The sequence below is a fragment of the Ananas comosus genome, linkage group 3, assembly GCF_001540865.1.
Source record: "Ananas comosus cultivar F153 linkage group 3, ASM154086v1, whole genome shotgun sequence".
Taxonomy (NCBI): Eukaryota; Viridiplantae; Streptophyta; class Magnoliopsida; order Poales; family Bromeliaceae; genus Ananas; species Ananas comosus.
The window spans coordinates 10,528,366-10,552,712 of NC_033623.1; the positions used below are offsets into that span (position 1 = coordinate 10,528,366).

At 32.9% G+C, this 24,347-nt stretch overlaps 1 protein-coding gene across 2 annotated transcripts; it reads left to right on the forward strand.

The window, feature by feature from the left end:
- Positions 11,949-23,220, forward strand: LOC109707361. 2 transcript variants are annotated; one of them, XM_020228590.1, is made up of 13 exons: positions 11,949-12,597; positions 14,135-14,234; positions 15,572-15,908; positions 16,449-16,561; positions 16,953-17,081; positions 17,182-17,275; positions 17,402-17,479; positions 18,162-18,847; positions 19,616-19,908; positions 20,724-20,877; positions 21,801-21,898; positions 22,004-22,085; positions 22,527-23,220. In XM_020228590.1, exons 1-13 carry the CDS (start codon positions 12,032-12,034, stop codon positions 22,608-22,610), a joined length of 2,814 nt encoding a protein of 937 aa, XP_020084179.1. In that variant the 5' UTR covers positions 11,949-12,031; the 3' UTR covers positions 22,611-23,220. The 2 variants fall into 2 exon arrangements, with proteins under 2 accessions (XP_020084179.1, XP_020084180.1); XM_020228591.1 differs by having other exon boundaries at positions 17,402-17,434.

Here is a 24,347-nt window from a genome sequence, read left to right on the forward strand (position 1 = left end):
GGTCTAAAACGGGAATAATAAATGGTCGGAGGGTGTGGACGGAAATATATCTTTATTATATTATTAAATATTAAATTAATATTAAAGGCGAAGGCGCTGTGTGGTTGCTTGTGAGCTATGATAACTATCTTGTAAAGAAATACATTGGAGATTATTTAAAACCCGGGGATGTACAAATTTACTACGACTGGCACGTGGCATATTCTGATTGGTTTTCTTCGCCTGATTTTGAATTTCTCCCAATTAATACAACCAATAACTGTGCGACACGTGGAGGTATTAACAGAGAGTTTTGCGGAGAATTTTACGGAGAATTTGGCAATTATAATAGTGGGTAGGGACCAGGGACCGGTGAATAGTATGTAAAAATTAGAGATTTCAGTGGCTGGACTTGGTGTATCAAATCATCCAAGAACCACACTCTTAAATTCAATTATAAAGACTTTTTTAAACATAGCGCATGTGGATTAAAAAATTTTTTAAAAAAAATCACCTCTAAAAATCATTTGTTGGTAAATGCTACTTCACCTAAGAATGAATTCGTGAAGCTTATCTTCAACAAATATGAAATTTGAAAATATGATTTATGAAAGCAATTTGATAACACTAGAGGTATGTTTTGACACTTAATTTTAACACCGAAATATGGATAAACTCAAACTAACACATTAGATAATATCAAAGGGACTTTTGGCTGAAGATTCTAAAAAAGTGTAGATAATTATATTGAAAACCATTATGCACAAACGCTTTAATAAAATATACATATTTGAAATTTTGGGAGAACACCAAAATTGAAATTCGAATAATAATCGCGGAAGGATCAAACAAGGGGTGAGATATTAAGGAGTGAATTTGGAACAATTAGTAACCATCTGGAAATTCGAAGATTACTCGATTTACGACTACATCCAATTGGACATTAAAAACTATAAAAAAGTAGAATGACAATTGACATCTCAGACTCAATACTCAAATTTTACTTTTATTTTATCTGCACTAGGAGTAAAAGTAAATTAAGTCTAGAAGTATCTATAACCTAGAATTTTTTTGATTCTCCAAATAATTCAGTCCTGAATTGCATGCTTATAACCACTCCAATCATCGCTGGAGCAACCCCGTTCTTCAGCAAGAAAAAGTATCTCCACTCTATGTGACTTTCTCCCCATGCAACATTTATTCGATGCTTGTTTCTGCGAGCAAAATACCTCATCTCAAAAGTCAGTTTTCCTGAAATGGTTAATATTGCTCGATCTTAACTCGAATCCGTAGCTAAGAAATGCTGCCCATCTACAATATGGCCATAACCCGAAATTATTCAAATCCTTACCGAAACCTAGAGGATCAAGTATGTGAAGAGGATCCTATAGGACAGTTCGCTCTTCGATCTATGCTGGAAATATAGTTAGCTCGCTTTCTGAGTTACAAAGAAAGTTCAACATATACCGGTGTGACTTCCACCACCAAAGGGTATGATTTTCAAATTTTGTAATGTACTTGATCACATCTAATAGATTTTATAATTGGTAAAAATTTTGTATTTTAAGACCCAACAATCTTGTTTTAGGGAGTGTTATAAATTTCTTGCAATAATTTTACAAAGTTAGGTTCGTAGTCATGGCCTAGGAGAAATTATTGATTTGTCATTTTTGGATAGACAAATACATTATTAACTTAATAGCTAAGAAATTTTTAGAAAAATAAATATTGAAGACAACACAATTGGACCAGGTCTATCAAAGTTGTCTATGGACCAAGCTATTCAAATTCTATATATATATATATCAGTAGAAAATCTCTTACGTATTTGATTAGTGCTATAGGTCTATCATTATATTGTCTTTATATCTGAGATTGTCGACATATTTACTTATAGATACAATATTGTGCAGAACTAAAGTATTTCTCCTTATGTTTTAGAAAACAAAGATTGTGTGCGATTGGCCTGGTCCATGGGTGAAGTGGTAGAACTGGTTTAAACATTATAAAGTATGTAGAGAATCTTGGGTAGATGGCAAAGAAAAATGAAAGAGAAAGATGACTTGTCACTTGTTAGGGTTCTATGGTGAGCATGTTTGATTTTGTATTTGTTTCTGGGCTAAATTACAAAAACTTTCTCTGTCTTTTATCTCATGTCTTAATTACTCCTTAACATTAAAATTTGCATTAATTGTCACCCAACATTTTAGCTCGAACTTTAATAAATCCAAAATGTGAGGTAATCATTGAATTTGGCTATAATATTATGTAGAAACAAGATTGTCACTAGTGTTAGTTAACTCATTTGTCTCTGTTAACCCATTTTTCATAAATTTTCGCAAATATATCAATAACTATTTCAGATTTTTAGGACCATTTAACACAGTGACTACGTGTACAAGGTAAAAACTAAAGCAAATTTAGATGCAGAAGGCCAATTATAATTCTAGTTTTTGTAATTTAGTCTTATTTTTGCATCCAAATAATAATAATTAAATTATTACAAAAAGTTAAAAAATTTTTGTCTGGCATAAAATAAAATAAAATTTTACTCGAAAGTAAGAGCTTTAATTTAGTACTTCTAATTTTACTGCAAATAAGAATTATTTTTAATTTAGTGCTTCTACTAATTACAACTCTTTAAACCTCTTGCCTATTCACAGAACAAACCAAATAAATTACCGACCGTCCCTAGAGCAAGTGGCAAAGGGTTTGATGGTTGGTACCCGAAACCCAAGTTCGAATTCTAGTTGATTCACATTTCTAGCTAAGTTTATTTTTAAATAAAATAAACGAAGCGGGTAGCGTGCTACTTATTTCTCAAAAAAAAAAAAAAAACCAAACAAATTGGTGAGCTTAATTACTGTGATTTCTTCTGTACCAATTTGTCATAATCATAAAAACTGCCGCATCCGACGGTTCACTGTGATCAATGGGAGTAATACAATACAAGATTACAAGATCTTTAACCTGTCAACTCTATATAAACTTGCTCTTATTGAAAAGACCAAGCCCAACTCAAGTTTACATAAATAGGATTTATTATTATTGTTGTTTTTTGTTACAAATTTTAGGGCTGTCAACTAGTAAGAATACGAGTGAGTTAAGACTGGTTCATGTTTATTTATTTATTAAATGAGCTGAACACGAGCAAAATGTCGAGCTGAAAAATTCAGCTCGTGCAGCTTGTTTATTAACAAGCTTGACAATGTAGGTGAAAGGTCCATAGCTTGTCCTACTATTGGGTAAAAAGTGGAAAAGCAAATAGAATCTTAATCTAATTATTAAAATTTATAAAATATAGATATTTTTTCATTTGGGTTGACTTCAAATTTAAATAGCTAGCAAGTAGAAATTTATAATATATATACATAGAACTAGGCTGGAATACTATTAATAGCACCAATGACTTTGTGCTATTAAGTTTTCTACTCTTGGATTAAAAGATGTGTGATTAGGATGATGTGGGCCTCGTAGGGTTGAGTGGGTGGTTAGTTGAATAGTATAATCGAACGGATGAAAATAATAAAAGAGGTAAATCTAACGGCAGAAAATTTGATAGCACCAAATGCTTCATGCTATCGATAGTATTCCAGCCGGACTGTATATATATATATTCGAGTTATATCTAATCGAGTATGAACAAGTTGATGCTAGCTCGCGTTTTGCTTGTTAAGATTTCAACTTGAAAATTTCAGTTCGTGCTTGGCTCCTCTATTAAACAAATCGATTTCGAGCTCATTTGGAGCCAACATGTGCTGGCTCGCAAGCAATGACCTGGAATGCCAGCCCTAATTAATTAGGGTCATTTCGATTCACACTTTGTAATATTTCGATAATTCTTCATAGTTTCTTTATTAAGAATACTCAAATAATTATTATTCAACTAAAATAAGATAGTTGTAAAATGTGTTAATGAAATAGTAGAATCATTATAGATTCCTAAGTGGTAAAAAGACTGAATTATCATGAATTAGAAGGTATACTTTATATGGGAATCTTTATTCCTCCATTAATAAGAATATACTAGTTATTAACAATCTCCTAATTAATTTGCTTAATAAGTTTGTAATAAGCTTGCTATTCCAAATATGAAATACGCAACATTTCTTAGATAGAGTAAATTGCACTAACCGTCGTCAAACTTTTTCGCCGGTGACACTTTGGTCCTCAAACTATGATTTATTTTGTGTAAAATTTTTTATGGCCTTTGATGCAATAAAATAGGATAAAAAGTGTTATTCTTTCCGGTATTTGCGGCCTACTTAAGCATTTAGCCAGGTTTATTAAAATTATAATGCTAGTTCCTTAAAATTGTGAACGATTAGAATATGTAACATAGTTATAAACAGAACCAATTTGAATTGATTCATATAGTTCAGTTTAGATTTGGTTGTTATTAGCTTTTGACGCAGGCCTAAACTGCATTGAGAGGAAAAAGATAAAGACAAAAAAACAATATACAAAAAACACAATCCTTTGACAAAGACGAAAATATTATAAATCAACTCTAAAAATTAATTACGCTAACCGAACGCCTTGTATGTATACATATCTATACTATATATAAAAGCGTATAGAAATTCTCACAAAATTGAAAAATGAATAAAATAATATTCCCTATGAATAGTCATGATCTATTTATTAAAACATATCTCAAATAAAAACAAATAGTTATGATTAATTTATTAAAAATAGTAATCTTATTTATCTATAAATCCAATCCTAAGAACGGGTATAATCAATTTCTTAAAAAATATCTCAAATAAAGACAAATGATTATGATTAATTTGTTAAAAAATAGCATTCTTGTCCATCTATTTTATATTAAAATTAAAATTTGAGTTTAAATCGTAAATTAAATTTAACTTTTGATATTTTCTGAATTACTAATTAAAAAATTTTAATTATAGTGGATCAAATTAAATTTTAAAGTAAATATGAATTAAATTTTGATGTTTTTAGTTTAAAACACATATTTAAATTTGATTCATCAAAAATTTAAAAATATATAAAATATATTTTTTTATTATAATACGTAAGAAATAATTTAAATTTAAATTTTAAAGTAAATATGAATTAAATTTTGATGTTTTTAGTTTAAAATACATACTTAAATTTTAGATTCATCAAAAATTTAAAAATATATAAAAATATTCAATGCATATAAAAAAAAGAACACTTTAGGATTTACAAATATTTTCTAATAAATAATAATATATAAATTTATAAAATATAATTTTATTGTAAATTTTTAGATAAATATAATGTATAAATTTATATTGATTTGAAATAAATTAAAACTAGTGTAGTGGCCCGCGTGTTGTGCGGGTAGATAATATACGATATTTAACTTTAGTTTTTGTACTAAAATTTTTTCTTCATTTTCTTTAAATTATAATATTTAATTATTTTCGTTACTATCATACTTTCAACATAAAGAACAAACAAAGAGAAAGAAAAATAGAACTATAAAAAAAAAAAATTTGATATATAGATAGCCTGAAGAAATATTTGAGATCTTATAAAGAAGCTAAAAAGACAAAATAGTAAATATATAAGAAAAATTAAAAATTTTAAANAATTTGATATATAGATAGCCTGAAGAAATATTTGAGATCTTATAAAGAAGCTAAAAAGACAAAATAGTAAATATATAAGAAAAATTAAAAATTTTAAATAACAAATAAGTAAAAGTAGAAACAGTTGATCGAAACAATAGTAGCAAGAGCAACTATAGATACAATGAAATTTAGAATTGTAGAAGTTGGAAAAAACTTGCAAAAGTTAGCTCAAAGAAAAATCAATAGTCAGTAAAGAAATTAAAGAATGAATGAAATAGGACTAATAGGAAAAATTTTTAAAAATATTACTAACCGATTGTCCAAAAATATACAACTGCAATAGTACGAAAATTAATAGTAGCAAAGTAAAAACACAATATCCTTTTGCAACCCAGATATGCAGTAAAAGATATAGTAGTAACAATAGATTAAATGAAGCAGCAACTTACAAAATTAATAGTAGTAACAATAGATCAAATGAAGCAGCAACTTACAAAATTAAAAATGTTACTAACCGATTGTCCAAAAATATACGACTGCAATAGTACGAAAATTAATAGTAGCAAAGTAAAAACACAATATCCTTTTGCAACCCAGATATGCAGTAAAAGATATAGTAGTAACAATAGATTAAATGAAGCAGCAACTTACAAAATTAATAGTAGTAACAATAGATCAAATGAAGCAGCAACTTACAAAATTAAAAATGTTACTAACCGATTGTCCAAAAATATACGACTGCAATAGTACGAAAATTAATAGTAGCAAAGTAAAAACACAATATCCTTTTGCAACCCAGATATGCAGTAAAAGATATAGTAGTAACAATAGATTAAATGAAGCAGCAACTTACAAAATTAATAGTAGTAACAATAGATCAAATGAAGCAGCAACTTACAAAATTAAAAATGNTTTTTTTTTTTTTTTTTTTCTCTTTACAGCTTAATGTTCTCTCTTTTTTTTTAATGGTTTTATACTCGTGAATTTTTTTTTTTCAATGGACAAAATCCTGCTTTGACCGTGTAATACCTAAATTTATAACCGATGGGTTAATGTTTAGAATTGGTATTTTAAACAAACTAAATACATATACAAATTTTTTTGCAAAAAAATCATATATAAAAGTATTATGATTAGCACAAAAAAAATTCTTTAAATAGTTATTGCAAAAATATTTCTAAATTGGCAACCAAATTGGATTATGTCATATATAATAGCATTACGATCAGAACCGGGGGAAAAAAAAATTCTAAATTATTCACAGCAACAAATTGGAAGGCAAAAAAAAAAGTATAATACATAAAAATTAAATCAGAGAATTTACAAAATTTGAGACAATTACGGATCAACTATACATAGATAATCAATTTCCTAAGACAAAGTAAAATTATTCAGTATTTTTTTTAAAAAAATAATAAGTAGCCAAATTGAAATTCAAACAAAAATGAAAGATGGAAATCAAATCAGAGAAAAAAATAGCACCGGCAGAGAAATAGAGATTGTTTGCCGCAAATAAAAATTTTATAGAGGCATATTATATACGCAAAAAAAATAGCATTCAACGTAAAATGACCCTTCGGATTCAACAAATACAAATATCCGAGGAGTCGAAGAGAGTGTAGAGAATGAATCCGAATAATTTTTGCAACTGGAGGTGGATTAATCGGCAGAAACAAAGTGTTGCTAACAAAAGGCGCAACGGGAAGAAGGACCGACAATGAACTTTGCTCAATTTTCTGTCTAGGAAGGACGTATCATGAGTCGGAGAGGCATCTAGGGGGGGCGAGCAGCATTTAGGGAGGTAATTTAGTATGACAGGTAGGTCCCACAAAAATACAAAATTAAGCTAATAATGCCACGTGGACAATCGGCAAGAACGAAGTGTTGCTAACAAAAAATGCGCGACGAGAAGAAGGACCGACAATGAATTTGACCCAATTTTCTGTCTAGGGAGGACGTATCAGAAGTCGGAGAGGCATCTAGGGAGGGAGCGGCATTTAGGGAGGTAATTTAGTACGACAAGTAGGGCCAACAAAAGTATAAAATTAACCTAATATCGCCACGTAGACAAAAGGGCATGAGTTTTCATAGAAGCTTATAGATAATTATTACGTGCATTTGCACGTACACTCAACTAGTGTGTGTGTGTGTGTGTGTGTGTGTGTGTGTGTGTGTGTGTGTTATGTCTCCTGTGCTTTCGAAAGTACAGAGGACTTCGTACTTGTAAGTTATTTTCGATGATAGGACAGCTGATTCGACGATCGGCTCCGTTAGACATAATCTATGCTATTGGAACTATCTAGAAACAAAATTTTATAATTTTTCGATATTATTTACAAGGCGATCACAGGGTCTCAAATATGACTATTTTAATGGCCGATGTGGCACGTTTTTAAGTTCAATGGTATAGAAGTATCCAAATTATATGAAACTTTAATAGAAAATTCTACTTAACATCAAGAGCAAGAACAATACTTCTGATTTGAAATTTGAGTCATTTCTCACTGTTTTTTATGAGATTTTTATTTTCGGCCGTTCATTTTGAGGCTACTCGTTCACTAGGCAAACGAAGTGCAAAACTTATGAAATTTGGTTTCTAGATAATTCCAATAGTATAGATCATGTTTAACGAAACCGATCGCCAAATCAAACGTCCCATCATTGAAAACAACTTACAAGCACGGAGGACTCCGTACTTCCGAAAGCATAGGAGCCTAACTCTATATATATATATATATATATATAGTGTAGAGCTACTATGCTATCGGAAGTATAAGTAGTTGGTACTTTTGATTTTTTAGCCCTTGAATCAAAGATTCTACGATTGGGATGATAACGGTCCCCCTAAGGTTGAGTGGTTCCCATTGGTTAATAATATTAATATAATAGTTAGAAATGATCAATGGGATTGATCTAGGGACTAAAAAATCGGAAGCACTAACTACTTTATGCTTCCGATAGCATAGTAGCTCTACTCTCTCTCTCTCTCTCTATATATATATAGTGACTAGAATTGATACCCAAATCCGCTATAACTAAAGGTAATAAATTCTAATATATTTATAAACCTAAATCAATAAGAAATAACCAAATAATCGAACGCAAAATAGAAAAAATATAAATTCTTTCGAAAATAATCTAAAAATGCAAAAACAAAAGCCTAAACCGTTGATTTTGGGTCCCAAACTCGGTTCGAATGGCTTTGCCATTCAATGCATAGATTTCAAAAATTATTATCCGAATTAGAATTGTACGTTGAAAATAGACACTTGAGCAAAAAGTTATGCCCGTTTAAAAATTTTTCACGTCGATTGTGAAAATTATCAAATTCCGCAAAATTGTAGACCCAACTTAAAAAGTCACAATTTTTCAAAAATTCTGATGTTAAATTGGCTACAACAAAAGCTTTTAATTAAAGTTCCTATAAAATAGGAAAAACTTCAAATACCAGCCATGTGATTTCGTGCTTTTTCACTTTAGTACCATATAGTTTAAAGTGTATCAATTTAGTACTATGTGGTTTCACATTTTCTCACTTTAGTACCCTGTGATTTCATTTTTCTTTTTTTGTCGGCTACTCTGTTAATATTTCGTTAAATTACATGCAAAAAACTTTAGATACCCTACCTAGGTTTATAAATATTTACTTTAGTACCCTTTAGTTTTAATTTTGTCACTCACTTTTTTTCCTCTGTTAATATTTCGTTAAATTATATAAAAAAAAAACTTCAGATACCCTACCTAGAAGTACCCTATAATTTAAAGTGTATTAATATAGTACCATGTGGTTTGACACTTTCTCACTTTAGTACCCTGTGGTTTCATTTTTCTCTTTTTGTCAGCTCCTCTATTAATGTTTCATTAAATTATATACAAAAAACTTCAGATACCCTATCTAGGTTTATCAATATTTACTTTAGTACCCTTTAGTTTTAATTTTGTCACTGATTTTTTTTCCTCTGTTAATATTTCGTTAAATTATATACAAAAAAATACTTCAGATACCCTACCTAGAATTACCAATATTCATTTTAGTACCCTTTAATTTTAACTTTGTCACTGATTTAACGAAAAAAATAGTGAAATATATAATAAAAAGAGAAAAATGAAACCATATGGTACTAACTTGATACACTTTAAATCACAAGGTACTAAAGTGAGAAAGTACGAAACCACAAGGACTAACTTGATATATTTTAAATTACAGGATACTAAAGTGAGAACGTAAGAAACTACATGGGCGTCTTTGAAGTTTACCCTCCAAAATACCTCACAAAGCATTTTACCAATGAAAGGGTAAGCATGGTTTGGGAGGTTGCTAAGTCAAATCTATCAATCAGTTGTTGTAGTCATTTAATATAATATTTTAATTTTGCGCAATATATAAACCAATGAGATTAGGACCAGTTTACAATAATTTAAGTGCAATCAAATAAAAAATTAGCTTGGATTTATCGCGTACCAAATTAAAAACTAGCCTGGATTTATTGGATTCAGTTAAAATTGTACTGTAATAATAAGGGCATCAATTAAAAGTAGGGCCCATTTTAATTTGCGCTATACAATTTAGCGTATTTTTTACTTTAATATCTTATAGTTTAAAAGATTATACTGAAATATTTTGTAATTTTTTTTATTTTATTACAAGAATTTATTGTAAACATAATTAAATAGAATTAAAGTAATTTTTTTTTGATAACTATAGAATGGTAAAATGTAAATTATATAATAATAAACTAATATATTGTACCACCTCATGGTTTTTAAATAATATTATTTTGCAATTCTATTTAACTCTGTTTACAATAGATACTAAGATAAAATAAAATTAAAACTAATGATAATTAAATAAAATTTTTAAACTATAATGTGATAAAATAAAATTATGCAAAATCTGGGGGGCAAATTGATGTTTAACCCTTAACACGCAGTGCTTAGGCTCATGAAAAACAACTATGATTCATATTTCAATCTCATTAATGTTTCGGTTTTAACAATTTAATGCTTGCCGTCCTAAGTTGATTTTTATTTTTGTCCTCAAACATTCACTTTTTATACTTTTAGTACCCAATGTTCAACCACGTTTTTAGTTTCATCTTTGAAAATTTAGCTCTAACAAAGTGAAATTTAATGACAGTGTTATGCTAAATTAATAAAAAAAAATTTATTATAATTTATTGAGGAACTAAAATCATTATTATCTTTTTGGGGTAAACTTTAATTTGTTCCCTTGTGGTATAGTGCCATGTTTTTTGCCATTATATGGTTCAAAAAATTATACTTGACTATCTCGCAGTTTAGCGAGTTTTTACTTTGTCATCTTTCACATTCGAAAAATTTTACTTAAGTGTTGTGTGATTTTATTTTTATTTTACTATAAAAATTATTATTAAATAAAGTACTATTATATAATTTTTTAAAAAGTTTGTATTTTACTATACTATTTGACTATATATTTTTTTTCCATAAAATAAAAAAAACCACGTGACACTTATAAAAAAAAGTGATAAAACAAGTGGAGAAAAAAAAAAAAAACTCTTGGATTAAGAGTTGTAGCTTTAATATCACGTAACCTGAAAAATGTTGGTAAATTATACAATTCTTAGATTAAGAAGCAAGATTTTAAGTGTCCGTCGGCACGAACCGTATCTAATGTGCCGTACCATGTCAACAAGATACCGATACAATACAGATCTCGTGCCGATGACACAACTCAAAACACTCTATTTTTTAAATTAGTAAGTAATTTTTTTAATAAAGTTCAAAAGATGTGATAAAAAGACATAATAAATAGTTATAATATTTTGTTGGTTAAGAAAATAAATATTTTATACTATTATATGTCGGCACATAAGAATTTTTTTGACCAGTATACACGACACGGCTCGGCACGCAACGTGTCGGCAAGTTTCCGGCACGATCCCACGCCACGGCACTTAAATCCTTGATTAAGAGTTGTAGCGATTACAATTTTTTAGGTTGCAGATTTAGCATTTATTATTTATAAATTTATTTAAACATTAAGCAGGGAATTAAAATCAAGGGTAGCTCCTACATCTATAATAAGTAAAAATGTTGACTTAACTCTACTTTAGGAGGAATTCTACACTATCACACTTGCACTACGTCATTAATAACAAACAAATCATATTTCTTCTTTTTTTTTTAAAGTACAATAAAAATATTTTTTTATAATCATGATGGGACATATATTCCTAAAAGAAAGTATTTGGTTGGTTTGTTACGTCACGTCACGAATATACCCGTTGCATTCTAAAATTTTTCCTACTTTAGAGGGACGGAATTGTAATATCTGGAAAGTGAAGGGGCTACTCGTGCTGCATTTTACCGTTTTACCCTTGCTACTTCGATAACTCCTTTTCCGAAATCCCCGACCGAGTTCGAACCCATCGAACCCGAAGAGCGCTCACAATCCCCGATTCCGCATCTCCACCCCCCCTCTCTCTCTCTCTCCCCTACCCATCGCCATGATCGTACGGAGGTACGCACGGAGAAGCCGCTGCGGCGGCGGCGGGAGCGGCGACGGCGACTTCGTCGACCTCGACCCCGACTCCGGCGACGGCGCCGCCGGAGAATTCGGCGACCTCCTCCCCATCTCCCAGTCTCAAGAGAGCTCCCACTCCCACGATCGGCCGCCGCCCCTCGGCGGCGCCTTCTCCTCCTCCCAGGACTCCTCGCCATGGTCCCTCGACCCCGATCTCCTCCTCCCCCTTCCTCCCATCCCCGACGACCTCCTCCTCCTCCCCTCCTCCTCCTCCGAACCCCAGCAAAACCTATCCAAGAGGGCGAGGAACCCCTATGGCGACGACGGGGTCGACGCCCCGCGCTCCGCCTCGGCTTCGGTTTCGGCGTCGACGGCGACGCTGATGGAGGCGCAGGAGTTCGGGGAGATGATGGAGCACGTGGACGAGGTCAATTTCGCGCTCGACGGGCTCCGGCCGGGGCTTCCCACGCGGATCCGGCAGGCGAGCCTGCTCTCCTTGATGTCCATCTGCGGCACGCCGCAGCAGCGGCGGCTCCTCCGCGCTCAGGGGTGAGTAAATTTGCCATCTTTACGAGTTCTTGGAAATCTTGGTTGAATTGATCTATAGGAAAGAACCATCAAGAACCTTCTTTCTTGTAATTTGGATTGATGATTTGTTGCTCGTCGAATGTGCAGTGAGTAGTCTCACCTCAATTTACGATTTTTAATAACAAAAAGGATTGCCTTATTTAGAAAGCACTTGTTAGAATAAGAACATGTTTGTAGATTCTTTTCTTTGTCAAATCAATTTTGTGGGGGAATCAGTAGGAGCCTAACTCGAAGTTAAATCCCCAGCTGATTCTTGTTCTCTCCAATAGGAGAAATTGAACTGTTTGTGTACAAGAAGTTTTTTTCAAGTGTTTTCTTGATAACTGGAGATGATCAAATTGAAAGCTTTATGCTTTCAGATGTGAATATCTTGCTATGGGCCCATTTTTACTTATTGAGAGGCTTCTTGTCCTCTGCACTCCTCTCTAGATTCCGAAGTCATTTCACAGTTATATTCTTTATTTTGCATCAATGTATAATAAATGATTGCGTCTATTTGTTATTATTCCTTCTTCCTTGATCTTTAGCTGCATTGTTCCAAAGAAATCAAAATTCAAATTTGTTTATGAGATAGTTTGTTCATAGGGGAAAGTAACATAGAACGGTAATTTGTAATTTAAGCAGAACAAAATGGGTCTCAGAATAGTGTCAGAATAGTGTTATCCAATTAACGTGGGGGCAAAACGTGTTTCAGAATTGTATCATTTGAGACTAATATTAATTTCCTACCTAAGGAGGCCTAGGCAAAACTCCAACAAGCGTATCATTGTTCATGGAACAGAATTTTCTTTTTCATGAAAAATGTTCTCAGATATCCTCTGAGACAAAATAGCAAAAGGGCTCTTTGCTAAACTCCACTTTTCTGATTGATACAGTTGAAACTGATAATCTGCTAAACATATTATATATAAGATAAAGCAAATTCTACATGTATGGAGCATAAAGATCTTATGTAATTTGTAGTTCTCTGTCATCATTTAATTGAACAAAGATAAATTTAGCAATCCTTTAAAGAATGAAGTAAAATTCAACCAAGGTATCAAAAACCTCTTGAGTAACATGTCATTTGCGTCCCCTTGTTTTTTCAAGTATCCTCCTCATTTTGACTCTACAGACACCTAAGAATCATGAATTCCTTCTAACTGTAAATGAAAATCATGAATAATTGCAAATGTTAAATATGTAGTTAAAAAATGGAAAAGGACTTTTTTTGATGGATCTTTTTTTTTTTAATGTCTAAGACATCATAATGTCTTTAGAGGTTTCTCTAGCAAAACTTAAAAGTAACTATGTAACAGTAGTTAGTATAATTTTTTTTTTTTTTTTTAGTTTAGGCTCTGGAAGAATCTTGTTCATATTTGTAGTGTTTGTTATGATGTTGGAACTTGGAAGGAACTCTGTATGTCCTCAAGTGCGTTTATTTAGTTTTATTTGCCTACTGCATCTATATTTGTGGTTTCTCTACTTATGTACCTTTAGTTTCTTAAATATCTTTTAGGATGGCTAAGAGAATAATCGATGCTATTTTGGGTCTCAAGTTTGATGATAACCCAAGCACTGTTGCTGCAGCTGCAGTCTTCTATGCTTTGGCAAGTGATGTGAGTATCTTATAGACTCTGATACCCTCCTACTTTCTTTGGATTTCATGTGATTATGTTCTATTTATCATACATAAATAACCAGCAGTACCACTACTTTATTATGTTAGTGTGGCTTGTGCTATACTTTTAAAGCAAATGAACAGTGTCTTTTCCTCTTGCCATATGGCAGTAATGATGCTTGTAGAAGGCTGTTACTGCAACTGCTGTGTTGCTCTTGTTTGATTACTAAATTGACAGTGCCTTTAGCTTGCGACTTTGATAAAATGCATTTGCTAAATTGAAAATACAACATTAGACTGTTTGTTTTTATGCAGTATGGAAAATCTGTTTTCTACTTTGTTTCTTTTGAGAATTTTTTGGCACCTTAGCCGCAAATAACTTGTTCCTATGCCAACTAACATTGTAAACATTTCCTCTTTTGAAAAGCAAACAATTGCTATTATCATTAAGAGTTTAAGACTTAGTGATGGGGACTTGGGAAGGACTAGAATATGAGCTTTCTGGAAAGGGGTAGAATATCAATTCTCATAACGTGAAAAAAATAGAATGACAGCTCAATATATATCAATTAGATCCTCTCTAGATGTGTCTAATTTGTGCATGCTGGATTTTTGAAAGCATTGTGTGACTATCAGATATGATCCTATTTAGTTTCCTGGGAGTGCTTCAGCAAGTAACATCTAGTCGCATTCAAGTGAAATTTCTGCTAGTTCGCTTTCTAAGTGGCCTACCTCAGAGCTTGCCTGACCACCCTAACCTCAACCATAAGTATGTTGGGGAACATTTTATTCCTTGTTCCTACAAGCTAAAGACGTACCATTAGAATCAATGAAAGTAAACTCGGACTCATGGGCTGAAGGTTGAACTATGGAGGCACATTCAAATTGCCCATACGTTTAGATAGATATTTAGGCGGTCTACATTATGCATCTGAAAAGGCCAAGGAGACCACTATTAATAGCACCTTGATTAAATTAACTACATAGCTGAAAATGCTTTAAGTCCAAGTTATTGACACTAGCATGTTAGTCCTATGCATCCACTCGCCTTCCCTACATTTTGTGATGTAGACTTTTGACGTGTGATAAAACTGAAGCGAGAATATTGATTCTATTCTTGCATGTAAATTCTTTTGATCTTATGTTATTTTGATAAGCATGAATATTCATCATTTAGTTGATTAGGACTTTCTAATTAATACGTGTTGCTGTTGGATGTACTATCTTCAGCATTTTTGATGCATCCTCTTAGCAAATATAGTTAGGCTTGTTAAATTATTGTGCTGATTATAAATTCTTGCTAAAGCTCTTTCTTCTTTTGACTGTTTGTTGCAGGTTGAGGATGATCATTTACTGGATTCACCATCATGTATCCGTTTCCTTCTTAAGTTATTAAACCCATCTACAGATAGTATTGTTGAGGACAAGGCACCAACAATTGGCTGCAGGCTTCTGGGAATACGTATGGCTCCAATACCTAGTGGCACAAATAAAGGAACTGATTCTACTTCTAGACAAATCTTTTCTAAAGTTCAGAAAATTCTACAAAGTAGCAAAGAGATAAAACTGTTGGAAGGAAATGATGACGGAACAGGGAGACTAGAATTGAGCCCAAGGTGGATAGCTTTATTAACTATGGAGAAAGCATGCTTATCTGCTGTATCATTTGAAGGTGTGCCTTTGTTCTGATTCTTTAACTTCTTTTAGGTCATGACGTCATTGAGAATTTTGGTGTCCCAGTTTAATTCATTTATGGTTCATATAGTTCAACCAATATATTTTCCAGGTTTTTTCCTCATAATTTATGAATTCTGGTATACTCTTTGAACTCTATTTGTATGGTACTGTCAACATTCTGTCAGTTCTGCAAATCTAATTTTTGAACTCAAAAAATTGATTTGAAGTGTCACTTTAGTTGCAAAGAATCTCTATTATTGCTAATCATTCTAGTTAATTTTTCCTTCTGTTCAGTACGTATTTGAATCCGTCTCGCTCCAGTTTGCTATATTGCTAAATAGCTGACAGGCCTTCTAACTCAGGAGTTTGGCAATTTGTTTCTTCTTATGTGTTAAGCTGAGTGATAGAATGAACATTTTATCTGGATATTATTCCATTTTTACTTCATTACTCTCATACGAAATTACTATGAATATGTTTATCTTGGCTTCAAGTTCATTTGTAACTTCATTTTCTATTCATATGTGCATTTCAGACACATGTGACATTGTGGGAAGGGTTGGAGGCAACTTCAAGGAAAGATTGCGAGAACTTGGCGGTCTTGATGTTATCTTTAATGTCTTAGTCAGTTGCTATACTGCACTGGAGGTCGGTCAATAATTTTATTTGGCTAGTGATATAGATTGCAAATATCCCTAGGTTTACACAAAATGACTTATGAGATAGAATGGAGAAGTTAGAGAAGAAAAATGATGGTAAAAATATTTTTTAAAATTATATTCATGAGATGAAAAGTTAGCTTTAAATAGTCAATTGATTGAGAGGATAAATTGCAACTTTTACAAAATAGATGGATATAATTGATAGTTCAAAATTTTGAGGGAGAAGTCTACAATTTCACTACTATGCTGGGACACGTAGGAAATTTTCTGAAAGTTGTTATAACCGATATAGTGTGTGATCTTATGAATACTTATGCCCTTAAGCTTATAGAGAAATGCTTTATCGTATTTTCTTACCTGAATAGTTTATATTGCAGGGATTGGTAAAAGATATCAGCCCTTCAATTTCAGTATTAAAAGAGGGAGTATCTATGCAAAGTGTGATTCTTCTTTTGAAATGCTTGAAGATCATGGAGAATGCAACATTCTTAAGCAATAATAATCAGGTAATTTTCTCATACTTGGTCATATATGAATCCTCCTTTCTCTTGCCCATAAAGTGTAGCAGCTGAGGATTTTGGTTGTCTTTTTTGATTTCTCTTTCAGAATCACTTACTGAGAATGAATACAAAATTGGAATCTAATGGATTACCGCAATCTTTTGTTGGAGTCGTTCTCAGTACAATCAAACTCTTATCAGGTTTATTCATTGAGGGAGTGCTCATTTAATATTTCTGTTATGAGAATTCTTAGTCTTTGACAAGAGTGTGCATCAAATCTCCTCGCTATATGCTAGAATGATGACTTTTCTTGTCTTTTATTGCAGTTCTTGCAGACTCTTCCAACGTCTTCAGAAATGGTGAGCCAGAATCTTCTGAAATTCAATTAAAAAGAAATAGAACAGGTAGCTTCATATTTGTATTTACTGCATTTTTATTGATATTGGGCAAAGCCTTGATTAAAGATGCTTAAACTTGATAACAATAATTTGTTTGTACTGCATAGCCCTCTGTCTGTCCCGCGCAATTTGACCACAAGGTGCGGTACATAGTAACACAAGACATAGCATCTTAAAACTTAAATGAGCAGATCAAGGATCCAATTTACACGATTAGCCGCCTAAACACTGTATATTGAGTATTATTGATTTCGTTTATACTTATTACCTATTTAACTTAATTCTGAGTATTTATTGTTGTTAATGTAGCTCAGTTTTAACTTCCACGTGATGTCTGTTAACTTGCAACATTATAATGCAGAATTAAGCGGTCCAAACTTTGTCTTTACTTACTGATTCCTTATTTATTAGACTATTTTAACACACACTTATATATTTGTATAACTCGGAGTCTTGGATGGTATTTGTGCTAGCACATGTATCTGCCTACTTCATATGGGTTGGGCAGTATGCCAGCAGCCTTCATACCATTTCCGCCTTTTAGAATATTGATTTTTAGATTCTGCTCATTTTCATTGTGACATGAGAGTTTGTCATGTGTGATGGCTTCGCAAGAAACTTTAATTGTTCATTGATAATGTTTGCTGTATTTTACATATTTCAGATATATTGTTTAAATTATTTTCAGATAAAGAGCTTGGGCCTTCATCTATTGATTATGGTGGATGCTATAATATTGATAGAGACTCCATGAAAAAGAGCTCTTCACTTAGTCATAAACGAAAAAAGTTGTTGGATTCCCCATCAGGATTGGCAATCAACGATTCAGAAATGACAGTTTATTCTGGGAGTGATATTTCTTCTGGGAAAAAGAATTTTGATTGCACATCATCCATTTCATGCAATGGCACTCTTAGTGGTCTGTTTCGAGACAGCTATACAAATGGTAATGGTCTAAAGGCTAAAATAAATGCTAATGGTGCAAAGGTTAATGCTATAAGAAGTGGATGGATTTCAATAAAAGCTCGTGGTGTTGAAAAGAGTTCTAGTAGCTTGACTAAAAAACCCCGCATGTCTGAAGACGTCAAGGATGACTTCGAAATAGACTCTTTTGACCCGTTTGCATTTGATGAGGGCGACACGGAACCCTCTAAGTGGGAGTTGCTAGCAATGAAAAATGAACCAACTCGCAGACAACGAAGAACGGTTGCAAAAAGAGAACTGGCTGATGTATGTGAGCTGCCAATCGCAGTTGTAGATCGTTCGTCAAGTCAATTAACCAATGAAGAGAATCATCTGTCAGGTGAACCTTCGTGTCCATCTGGAAACGAAGATACGAACCTTTTGGAGGACTGCCTTCTGACCTCAGTAAAGGTAGTGTTATGTGTTCCAACACTCTACCATAACTTGTACAAAACCACATGCATACACATGCACCAGGGGTGTATATATTTGCTTTTGAATTTTAGGGTAGTTAGTATCTCATATGCACAACTTTCTGGATAAATCTAATAGGTTGGTATAATTCTAACACATACTTCTGTTATTCTTATATTTGTAATATTTATAGGGGTGTCAATGGGCTTGTTTACTTCGTACTTTGATTGTTTAAGCTGAAACCATAATATCTTTAGGGATGTCAAGGGGCTCGGCCTGACATAAGTCCTAGTGTAAACAGACTGAGGCCTATAACACGTTTGCACATCTTGGACACGAACCGATGCCCATCCTGGATGCCCGATTCAAGCCTGATTGGACCTTAGCCTGATACAAGTCTGACCGGACCTTAGCCTGATACAGATCTCATAAAGTTGTCGTACTACACAGTTTTCAGGAAATTTATATTATGGCAAGAATAACAATAAAGTCCAGGATATCATCTTACACATTCTTTTGCACGCATTCAATTCTCAAGTTGATTTATTGTTAGGTCATTCACATGTCACTCCTGCTTCATTGAACTTCTATCAAGTCTTTCTTCCACTTTTTAATTGGCCGTGGGGTCACTTCTTCACGATGCTTTTAGGTTTCTCTTTAACTCCTGTGATACTGTGCAGCAGGAACATAGTGTCCTGAAAAGTTTTCCAATAATGATGTATCAAAAATATGATTAAGGTTATATCTGTGTTCATTCTTTGGCAGGTTCTTATGAACTTAACGAATGACAACCCTGTAGGCTGTCAGCAGATTGCAGCTTGTGGCGGACTTGACACCATGGTCTCCTTAATTGTGCAACATATCCCATCATTTGACTTGTGCTTCCCCGAGAACTGTCAATTTAAGGAAACTATCAGTGCTTGTCAAAGTGAATCTTCCAGCCAAAATATTAAAACCAGCCATGTAAACAACAGACATTTAAGTGACCATGAATTAGATTTTCTTGTTGCTATCCTGGGGTTGCTTGTGAACCTGGTGGAGAAGGATAGTCAAAACAGGTACTTATGGTTCTCATGTATTTTTAGCTGCTTCTGTAGAAAATAGCTTCTCTTTCCTAATAAAGTTTGCCATATTTTGATTACAGTATGCTTCAAATACTAGTTTCATGTCCCTTTTGCTATCTTTGCCTGTTCTAAATATATTTTTGTTGGTTGGGTTGGCCATTTGATTGAAGCACATATGGATTTCTAACCAGTTTTTCTATTTTTTACTTGTCCTCGTTGCACGTGGTGAATCTAGATTAAGCATATGTTGATTGGAAGTAATGATAATACTGTTCACTCTTTGAGTTGTTCCAGAGAACTTATTGCAACCTCCTAGTTTGAAAATATTGCATCTCGTGTCCTGAAAGTAAAGAAGAAATTTCATTGAATATTTGAAACTCCAATTTCCAATTTGTTGCAATTAATAACTGCAATTTCATCGATATATATAACAAAGTCGTACTATGAATATCCATTTATGTACCCCACAATTCATAATCTAATAACTATATATGTAAATGATGATCTTTTAGGGTTGTATTTAAGTAAGAGCCCTTTAAAATAAAAATAATTGACGGAATGCTGATTTTGTATCTGCTAGTGCAAAAATGTTATTCCAATATTACTTGATTAGAGTGACAAAGTGGATTCTAAAGCACTAGCTCATGTGCTTGTACTACTTTTATAATGCTCTTACTATGACACTGTCATCTTGTATGGACTCACTCAAGCTGATTGGGATGTTAGTGTTACAATAAATAGCTAAATGCTGTTCAACTTTCGTCACTAATTTCGGCCATGTAGCTCACTCACTGTGACTTCTTTTGCAGATTGCGCCTTGCATCAGCCTGTGTTTCAGTGGATCGACCTGGTCAGTTGGACTGCAAAGGGATTACGAGGGATGTGATACCGTTGCTGTGCTCCATATTTTTGGCCAATCAAGGTGCTCGAGAGGTTGCTGGAGAGGACAAAGATACACTTTGTGTAAGTGTAGTACTTGATTCATGAGGAATATCCAGTAAATCACTGTTTTTAAGCATGACGTTTATGTGGGGTTTATCCACTAAATCATTCATTATTTACAAAAATGCATCTTTCAATGGTTAATTTGCAGAGAACATATTTCCCATTAGACTGTTTTGAGCTTAGTTCCAACATTTACTGGTACAGGAATGTAAATGTTATGACAATTTTTACAGCTGACACTGTTTTTTATCGGCAACCCGTCTCCACGTGGGCTAGCCACACCCGGCCTTCCTAATGACAATGAAAGAAAATTCATAAATGCCTTACTCAAAAACTTATTGCAAACATTGTTGTGGGAGGGAACACCCACAATGAGGAACTGGAAACTGGCTAGATCACATGGAAGAAAGTAAATATTGGTCGAAATCTCTCTTATTCAACTCTTGCATGGAGATATCTCAGATCATGTGAACCCTGTTTGGGCTTCATACCTTTGGTTTAAGGATGTAGCATGCTCTGTAACTTTTACTCAGACGGGAATTTTGAAGGGGCCACAGGATGTATGAATGCCCCTTGGACTATGTTCATCCAGAAAAGATCCCTCAAACTTAAAATTTTTGGATCTGAATCCCTGAAATAATATGTTTGATCTAAGATGATCTGATCACGTGATCTGATCACTCTATGAATTAGTTTTACTGTCAAAACTGGTACCGAATATTCCATCAATAAATAGAATATCCCATTAAGTTGCAAAATATAAGATTTATGTTATGACTTTTTAAGTAGAATATATTCCATTAAGAGTGTCATTTGCATGTTAATAGAATTTTGCTTGAGCCATTCGCATATCTGATACATCTGCATTAATGTAAGATGTCCAGTGTAGTTGTATATGATGAACTTATCCAGGGGTAACCATTTTGACTGTAATTCGACAGGAAGATGAAGATTACCTGTTGCAAGGAGAGCGAGAAGCTGAGATGATGATTATCGAGGCTTATGCTGCTTTACTTCTTGCATTTCTTTCAACAGAAAGGTCTCTGTTTTCAACACAATCTTTTATTGAGGGATACGTGAACTCGTAGAGATATGTGAACTCATGATTTCATTGCATTAATGTGTTGATTTTCGCTGCAAACAGTGTGAAGGTCCGTGAAGCCATTGCCAGCTGCTTACCCAATAACAACTTGCAAGTTCTTGTTCCTGTATTGGAGAGATTTGTGGTAAGTAGTTAAAATTTTATTTGGCTCCAAATGACAAAAGCCTCTCGTAAAATAGAAATAATCCAATAGCTCTATGTATAATTTGAGTCTAACATAGTAGTTCCTTGTCGTCTAGAGAAATTGTACTCTCTTATGCTAGAATAACACTTAAGCATCGTTAATTGTTCACTTGGTATAAAACCTAATGTCTACGATAAGTACTTTAATTTGAAATATATAACTGATCACTTTGTAGTCTTTCTTTTTTGGGTATGGAGTAACTTTTTTGGATATGGAGTAACTGATTTGATGGGGAGTTTGTCTGTTTATCAGATTTATGAAAAACTCACATTTGGTGTGTAATTTTGATCTAGTTTCATCTACGAATAGTAATGATTTTACTCTCTGTCATATACTTCTAGGTATTGACTCCATTATGTAAATATTTTTTTTTCCTTGCAGGCATTTCATCTGACTTTGAACATGATATCACCAGAAACACACTCAGCTGTCAAAAAGGTAATTGAATCTTGTAAAGAACCTTGAAGAGTGAAGAGATCCTGTACAGTTTTTTGATCTCTGTCTCTGTTTTTCTCTCTCTCTCTCTCCCCATCTCCTGCGCATATGATGGATATGTCTCGAGTTTGATGCTGCGAAAAGGATTGGCTTTGCAGGCTCTCGCTGCTCATAGATGTTTCGCCTCTATTACTTGCATTGCCTCGGTGGCTAATTACCGTGTGTTTTATCTTGTCTTTTTCTTTTTTTTCTCCCCCTTTTCTTTTATATTAGCCTCTTCAGTTTTGTTCTTTTTTACATTATTTCTATCTCTGGTCCATCCATCCCCACAGGTAGGCCATCTAATGTAGAATAATATAATAATGTAGGATAGTGCAGTGGATTGTTTTCGTCTCTGTGCTGTAGTATATAGTATAGTATAGTATACTATGTTGGAGTTAATAGTATTTGTTGTACTATGGGTTCTCTACCACATTTACTGCAATATTGCTGATGTCAAAATCAAGATATTCGGAAGATCAATACAAAGCTGAGAAATCTGTATCCTTCTTTTTTGCTTTTCGCTTATCAATGTTGTATGTGAGAACAAGCACTCTTTCTTTCTGGTAGTAAAGTAACTCTCTCATAACGTTTATGCTTATTATTATTTTGTTCTCGCTGTGAAACATGTTTCTTAATGTGGGGAAAGGTAGTAAGTCGAAAGTATGTTGTTCATAAATTCATCTGGTTACCTCTCAAGAGATGTTAGAGGTTTTGGAATGAGGAAAATGCATTGCAAGAAATTACCAAGTTCATTTGTATCTTAGTTTACTCGATTTCTGAGGGTAGTCACTGTGGTATGCAAAATTGGAATCATTTGATTATCAAGCTTAGGGGGTATAAGAGAATGTGATATTTTGTAAAAAATGTTGTTCTATTTAATCGAAGTTGCTAATTACTTGGTTGTTTTAATAAAATATGGTGTATATAATTTTGGGGAAACTTCAAATATTTGCACTTTCGCACTTTAGTACCTTGTGGTTTCAAGTGTATCAAGTTAGTATCTTGTGGTTTCGCACTTTCTCAATTTAGTACCATGTGGTTTCAAGTGTATCAACTTAGTATCCTGTGGTTTCGCACTTTCTCACTTTAGTATTTTGTGGTTTAATATTTCGTTAAATTATATATCCCGAAATGGATGATAAAAGAGAAATTGAAACCACAGGGTACTAACTTGATACAAAAATGAAACTACAGGGTACTAACTTGATACACTTGAAACCACTGGGTACTAAAGTGAGAAAGTGCGAAACCATAGGGTACTAACTTGATACGCCTGAAATTATAGGGTACTAAAGTGAGAAAGTGCGAAACCACATGGGGGGTATTTGAAGTTTCCTATAATTTTATAAGACTTTAAAAATGTAAAGAAGCTTTTTTTCAACTTTGCCAATTTTGATGGTCAAGACTCAAGAGTGAGGACTGAAGAATTAGAGTAAACCTACCTACTATATTTAGTATTTTTTAATATATATTTTCGATATTCTTTATATTTTCAAGTTTTATAAATTTTATATGTAAGATATGCAGTCAAAACACGACTATCTAGTTAGTAATTTGAATTAGAAAGAAGAATCTATTAAACTATTTGGTAAAATTTAAAAATATTTAATTATCAAAATTAAAAATTCGTTTGGTACCTTTGTCATGTTTTATTTTTTTTAAACACTAATCATATATAGTTTGATGCATTGGGGGAAAGGTATATAATTTTTCTGGTTGCCTTTT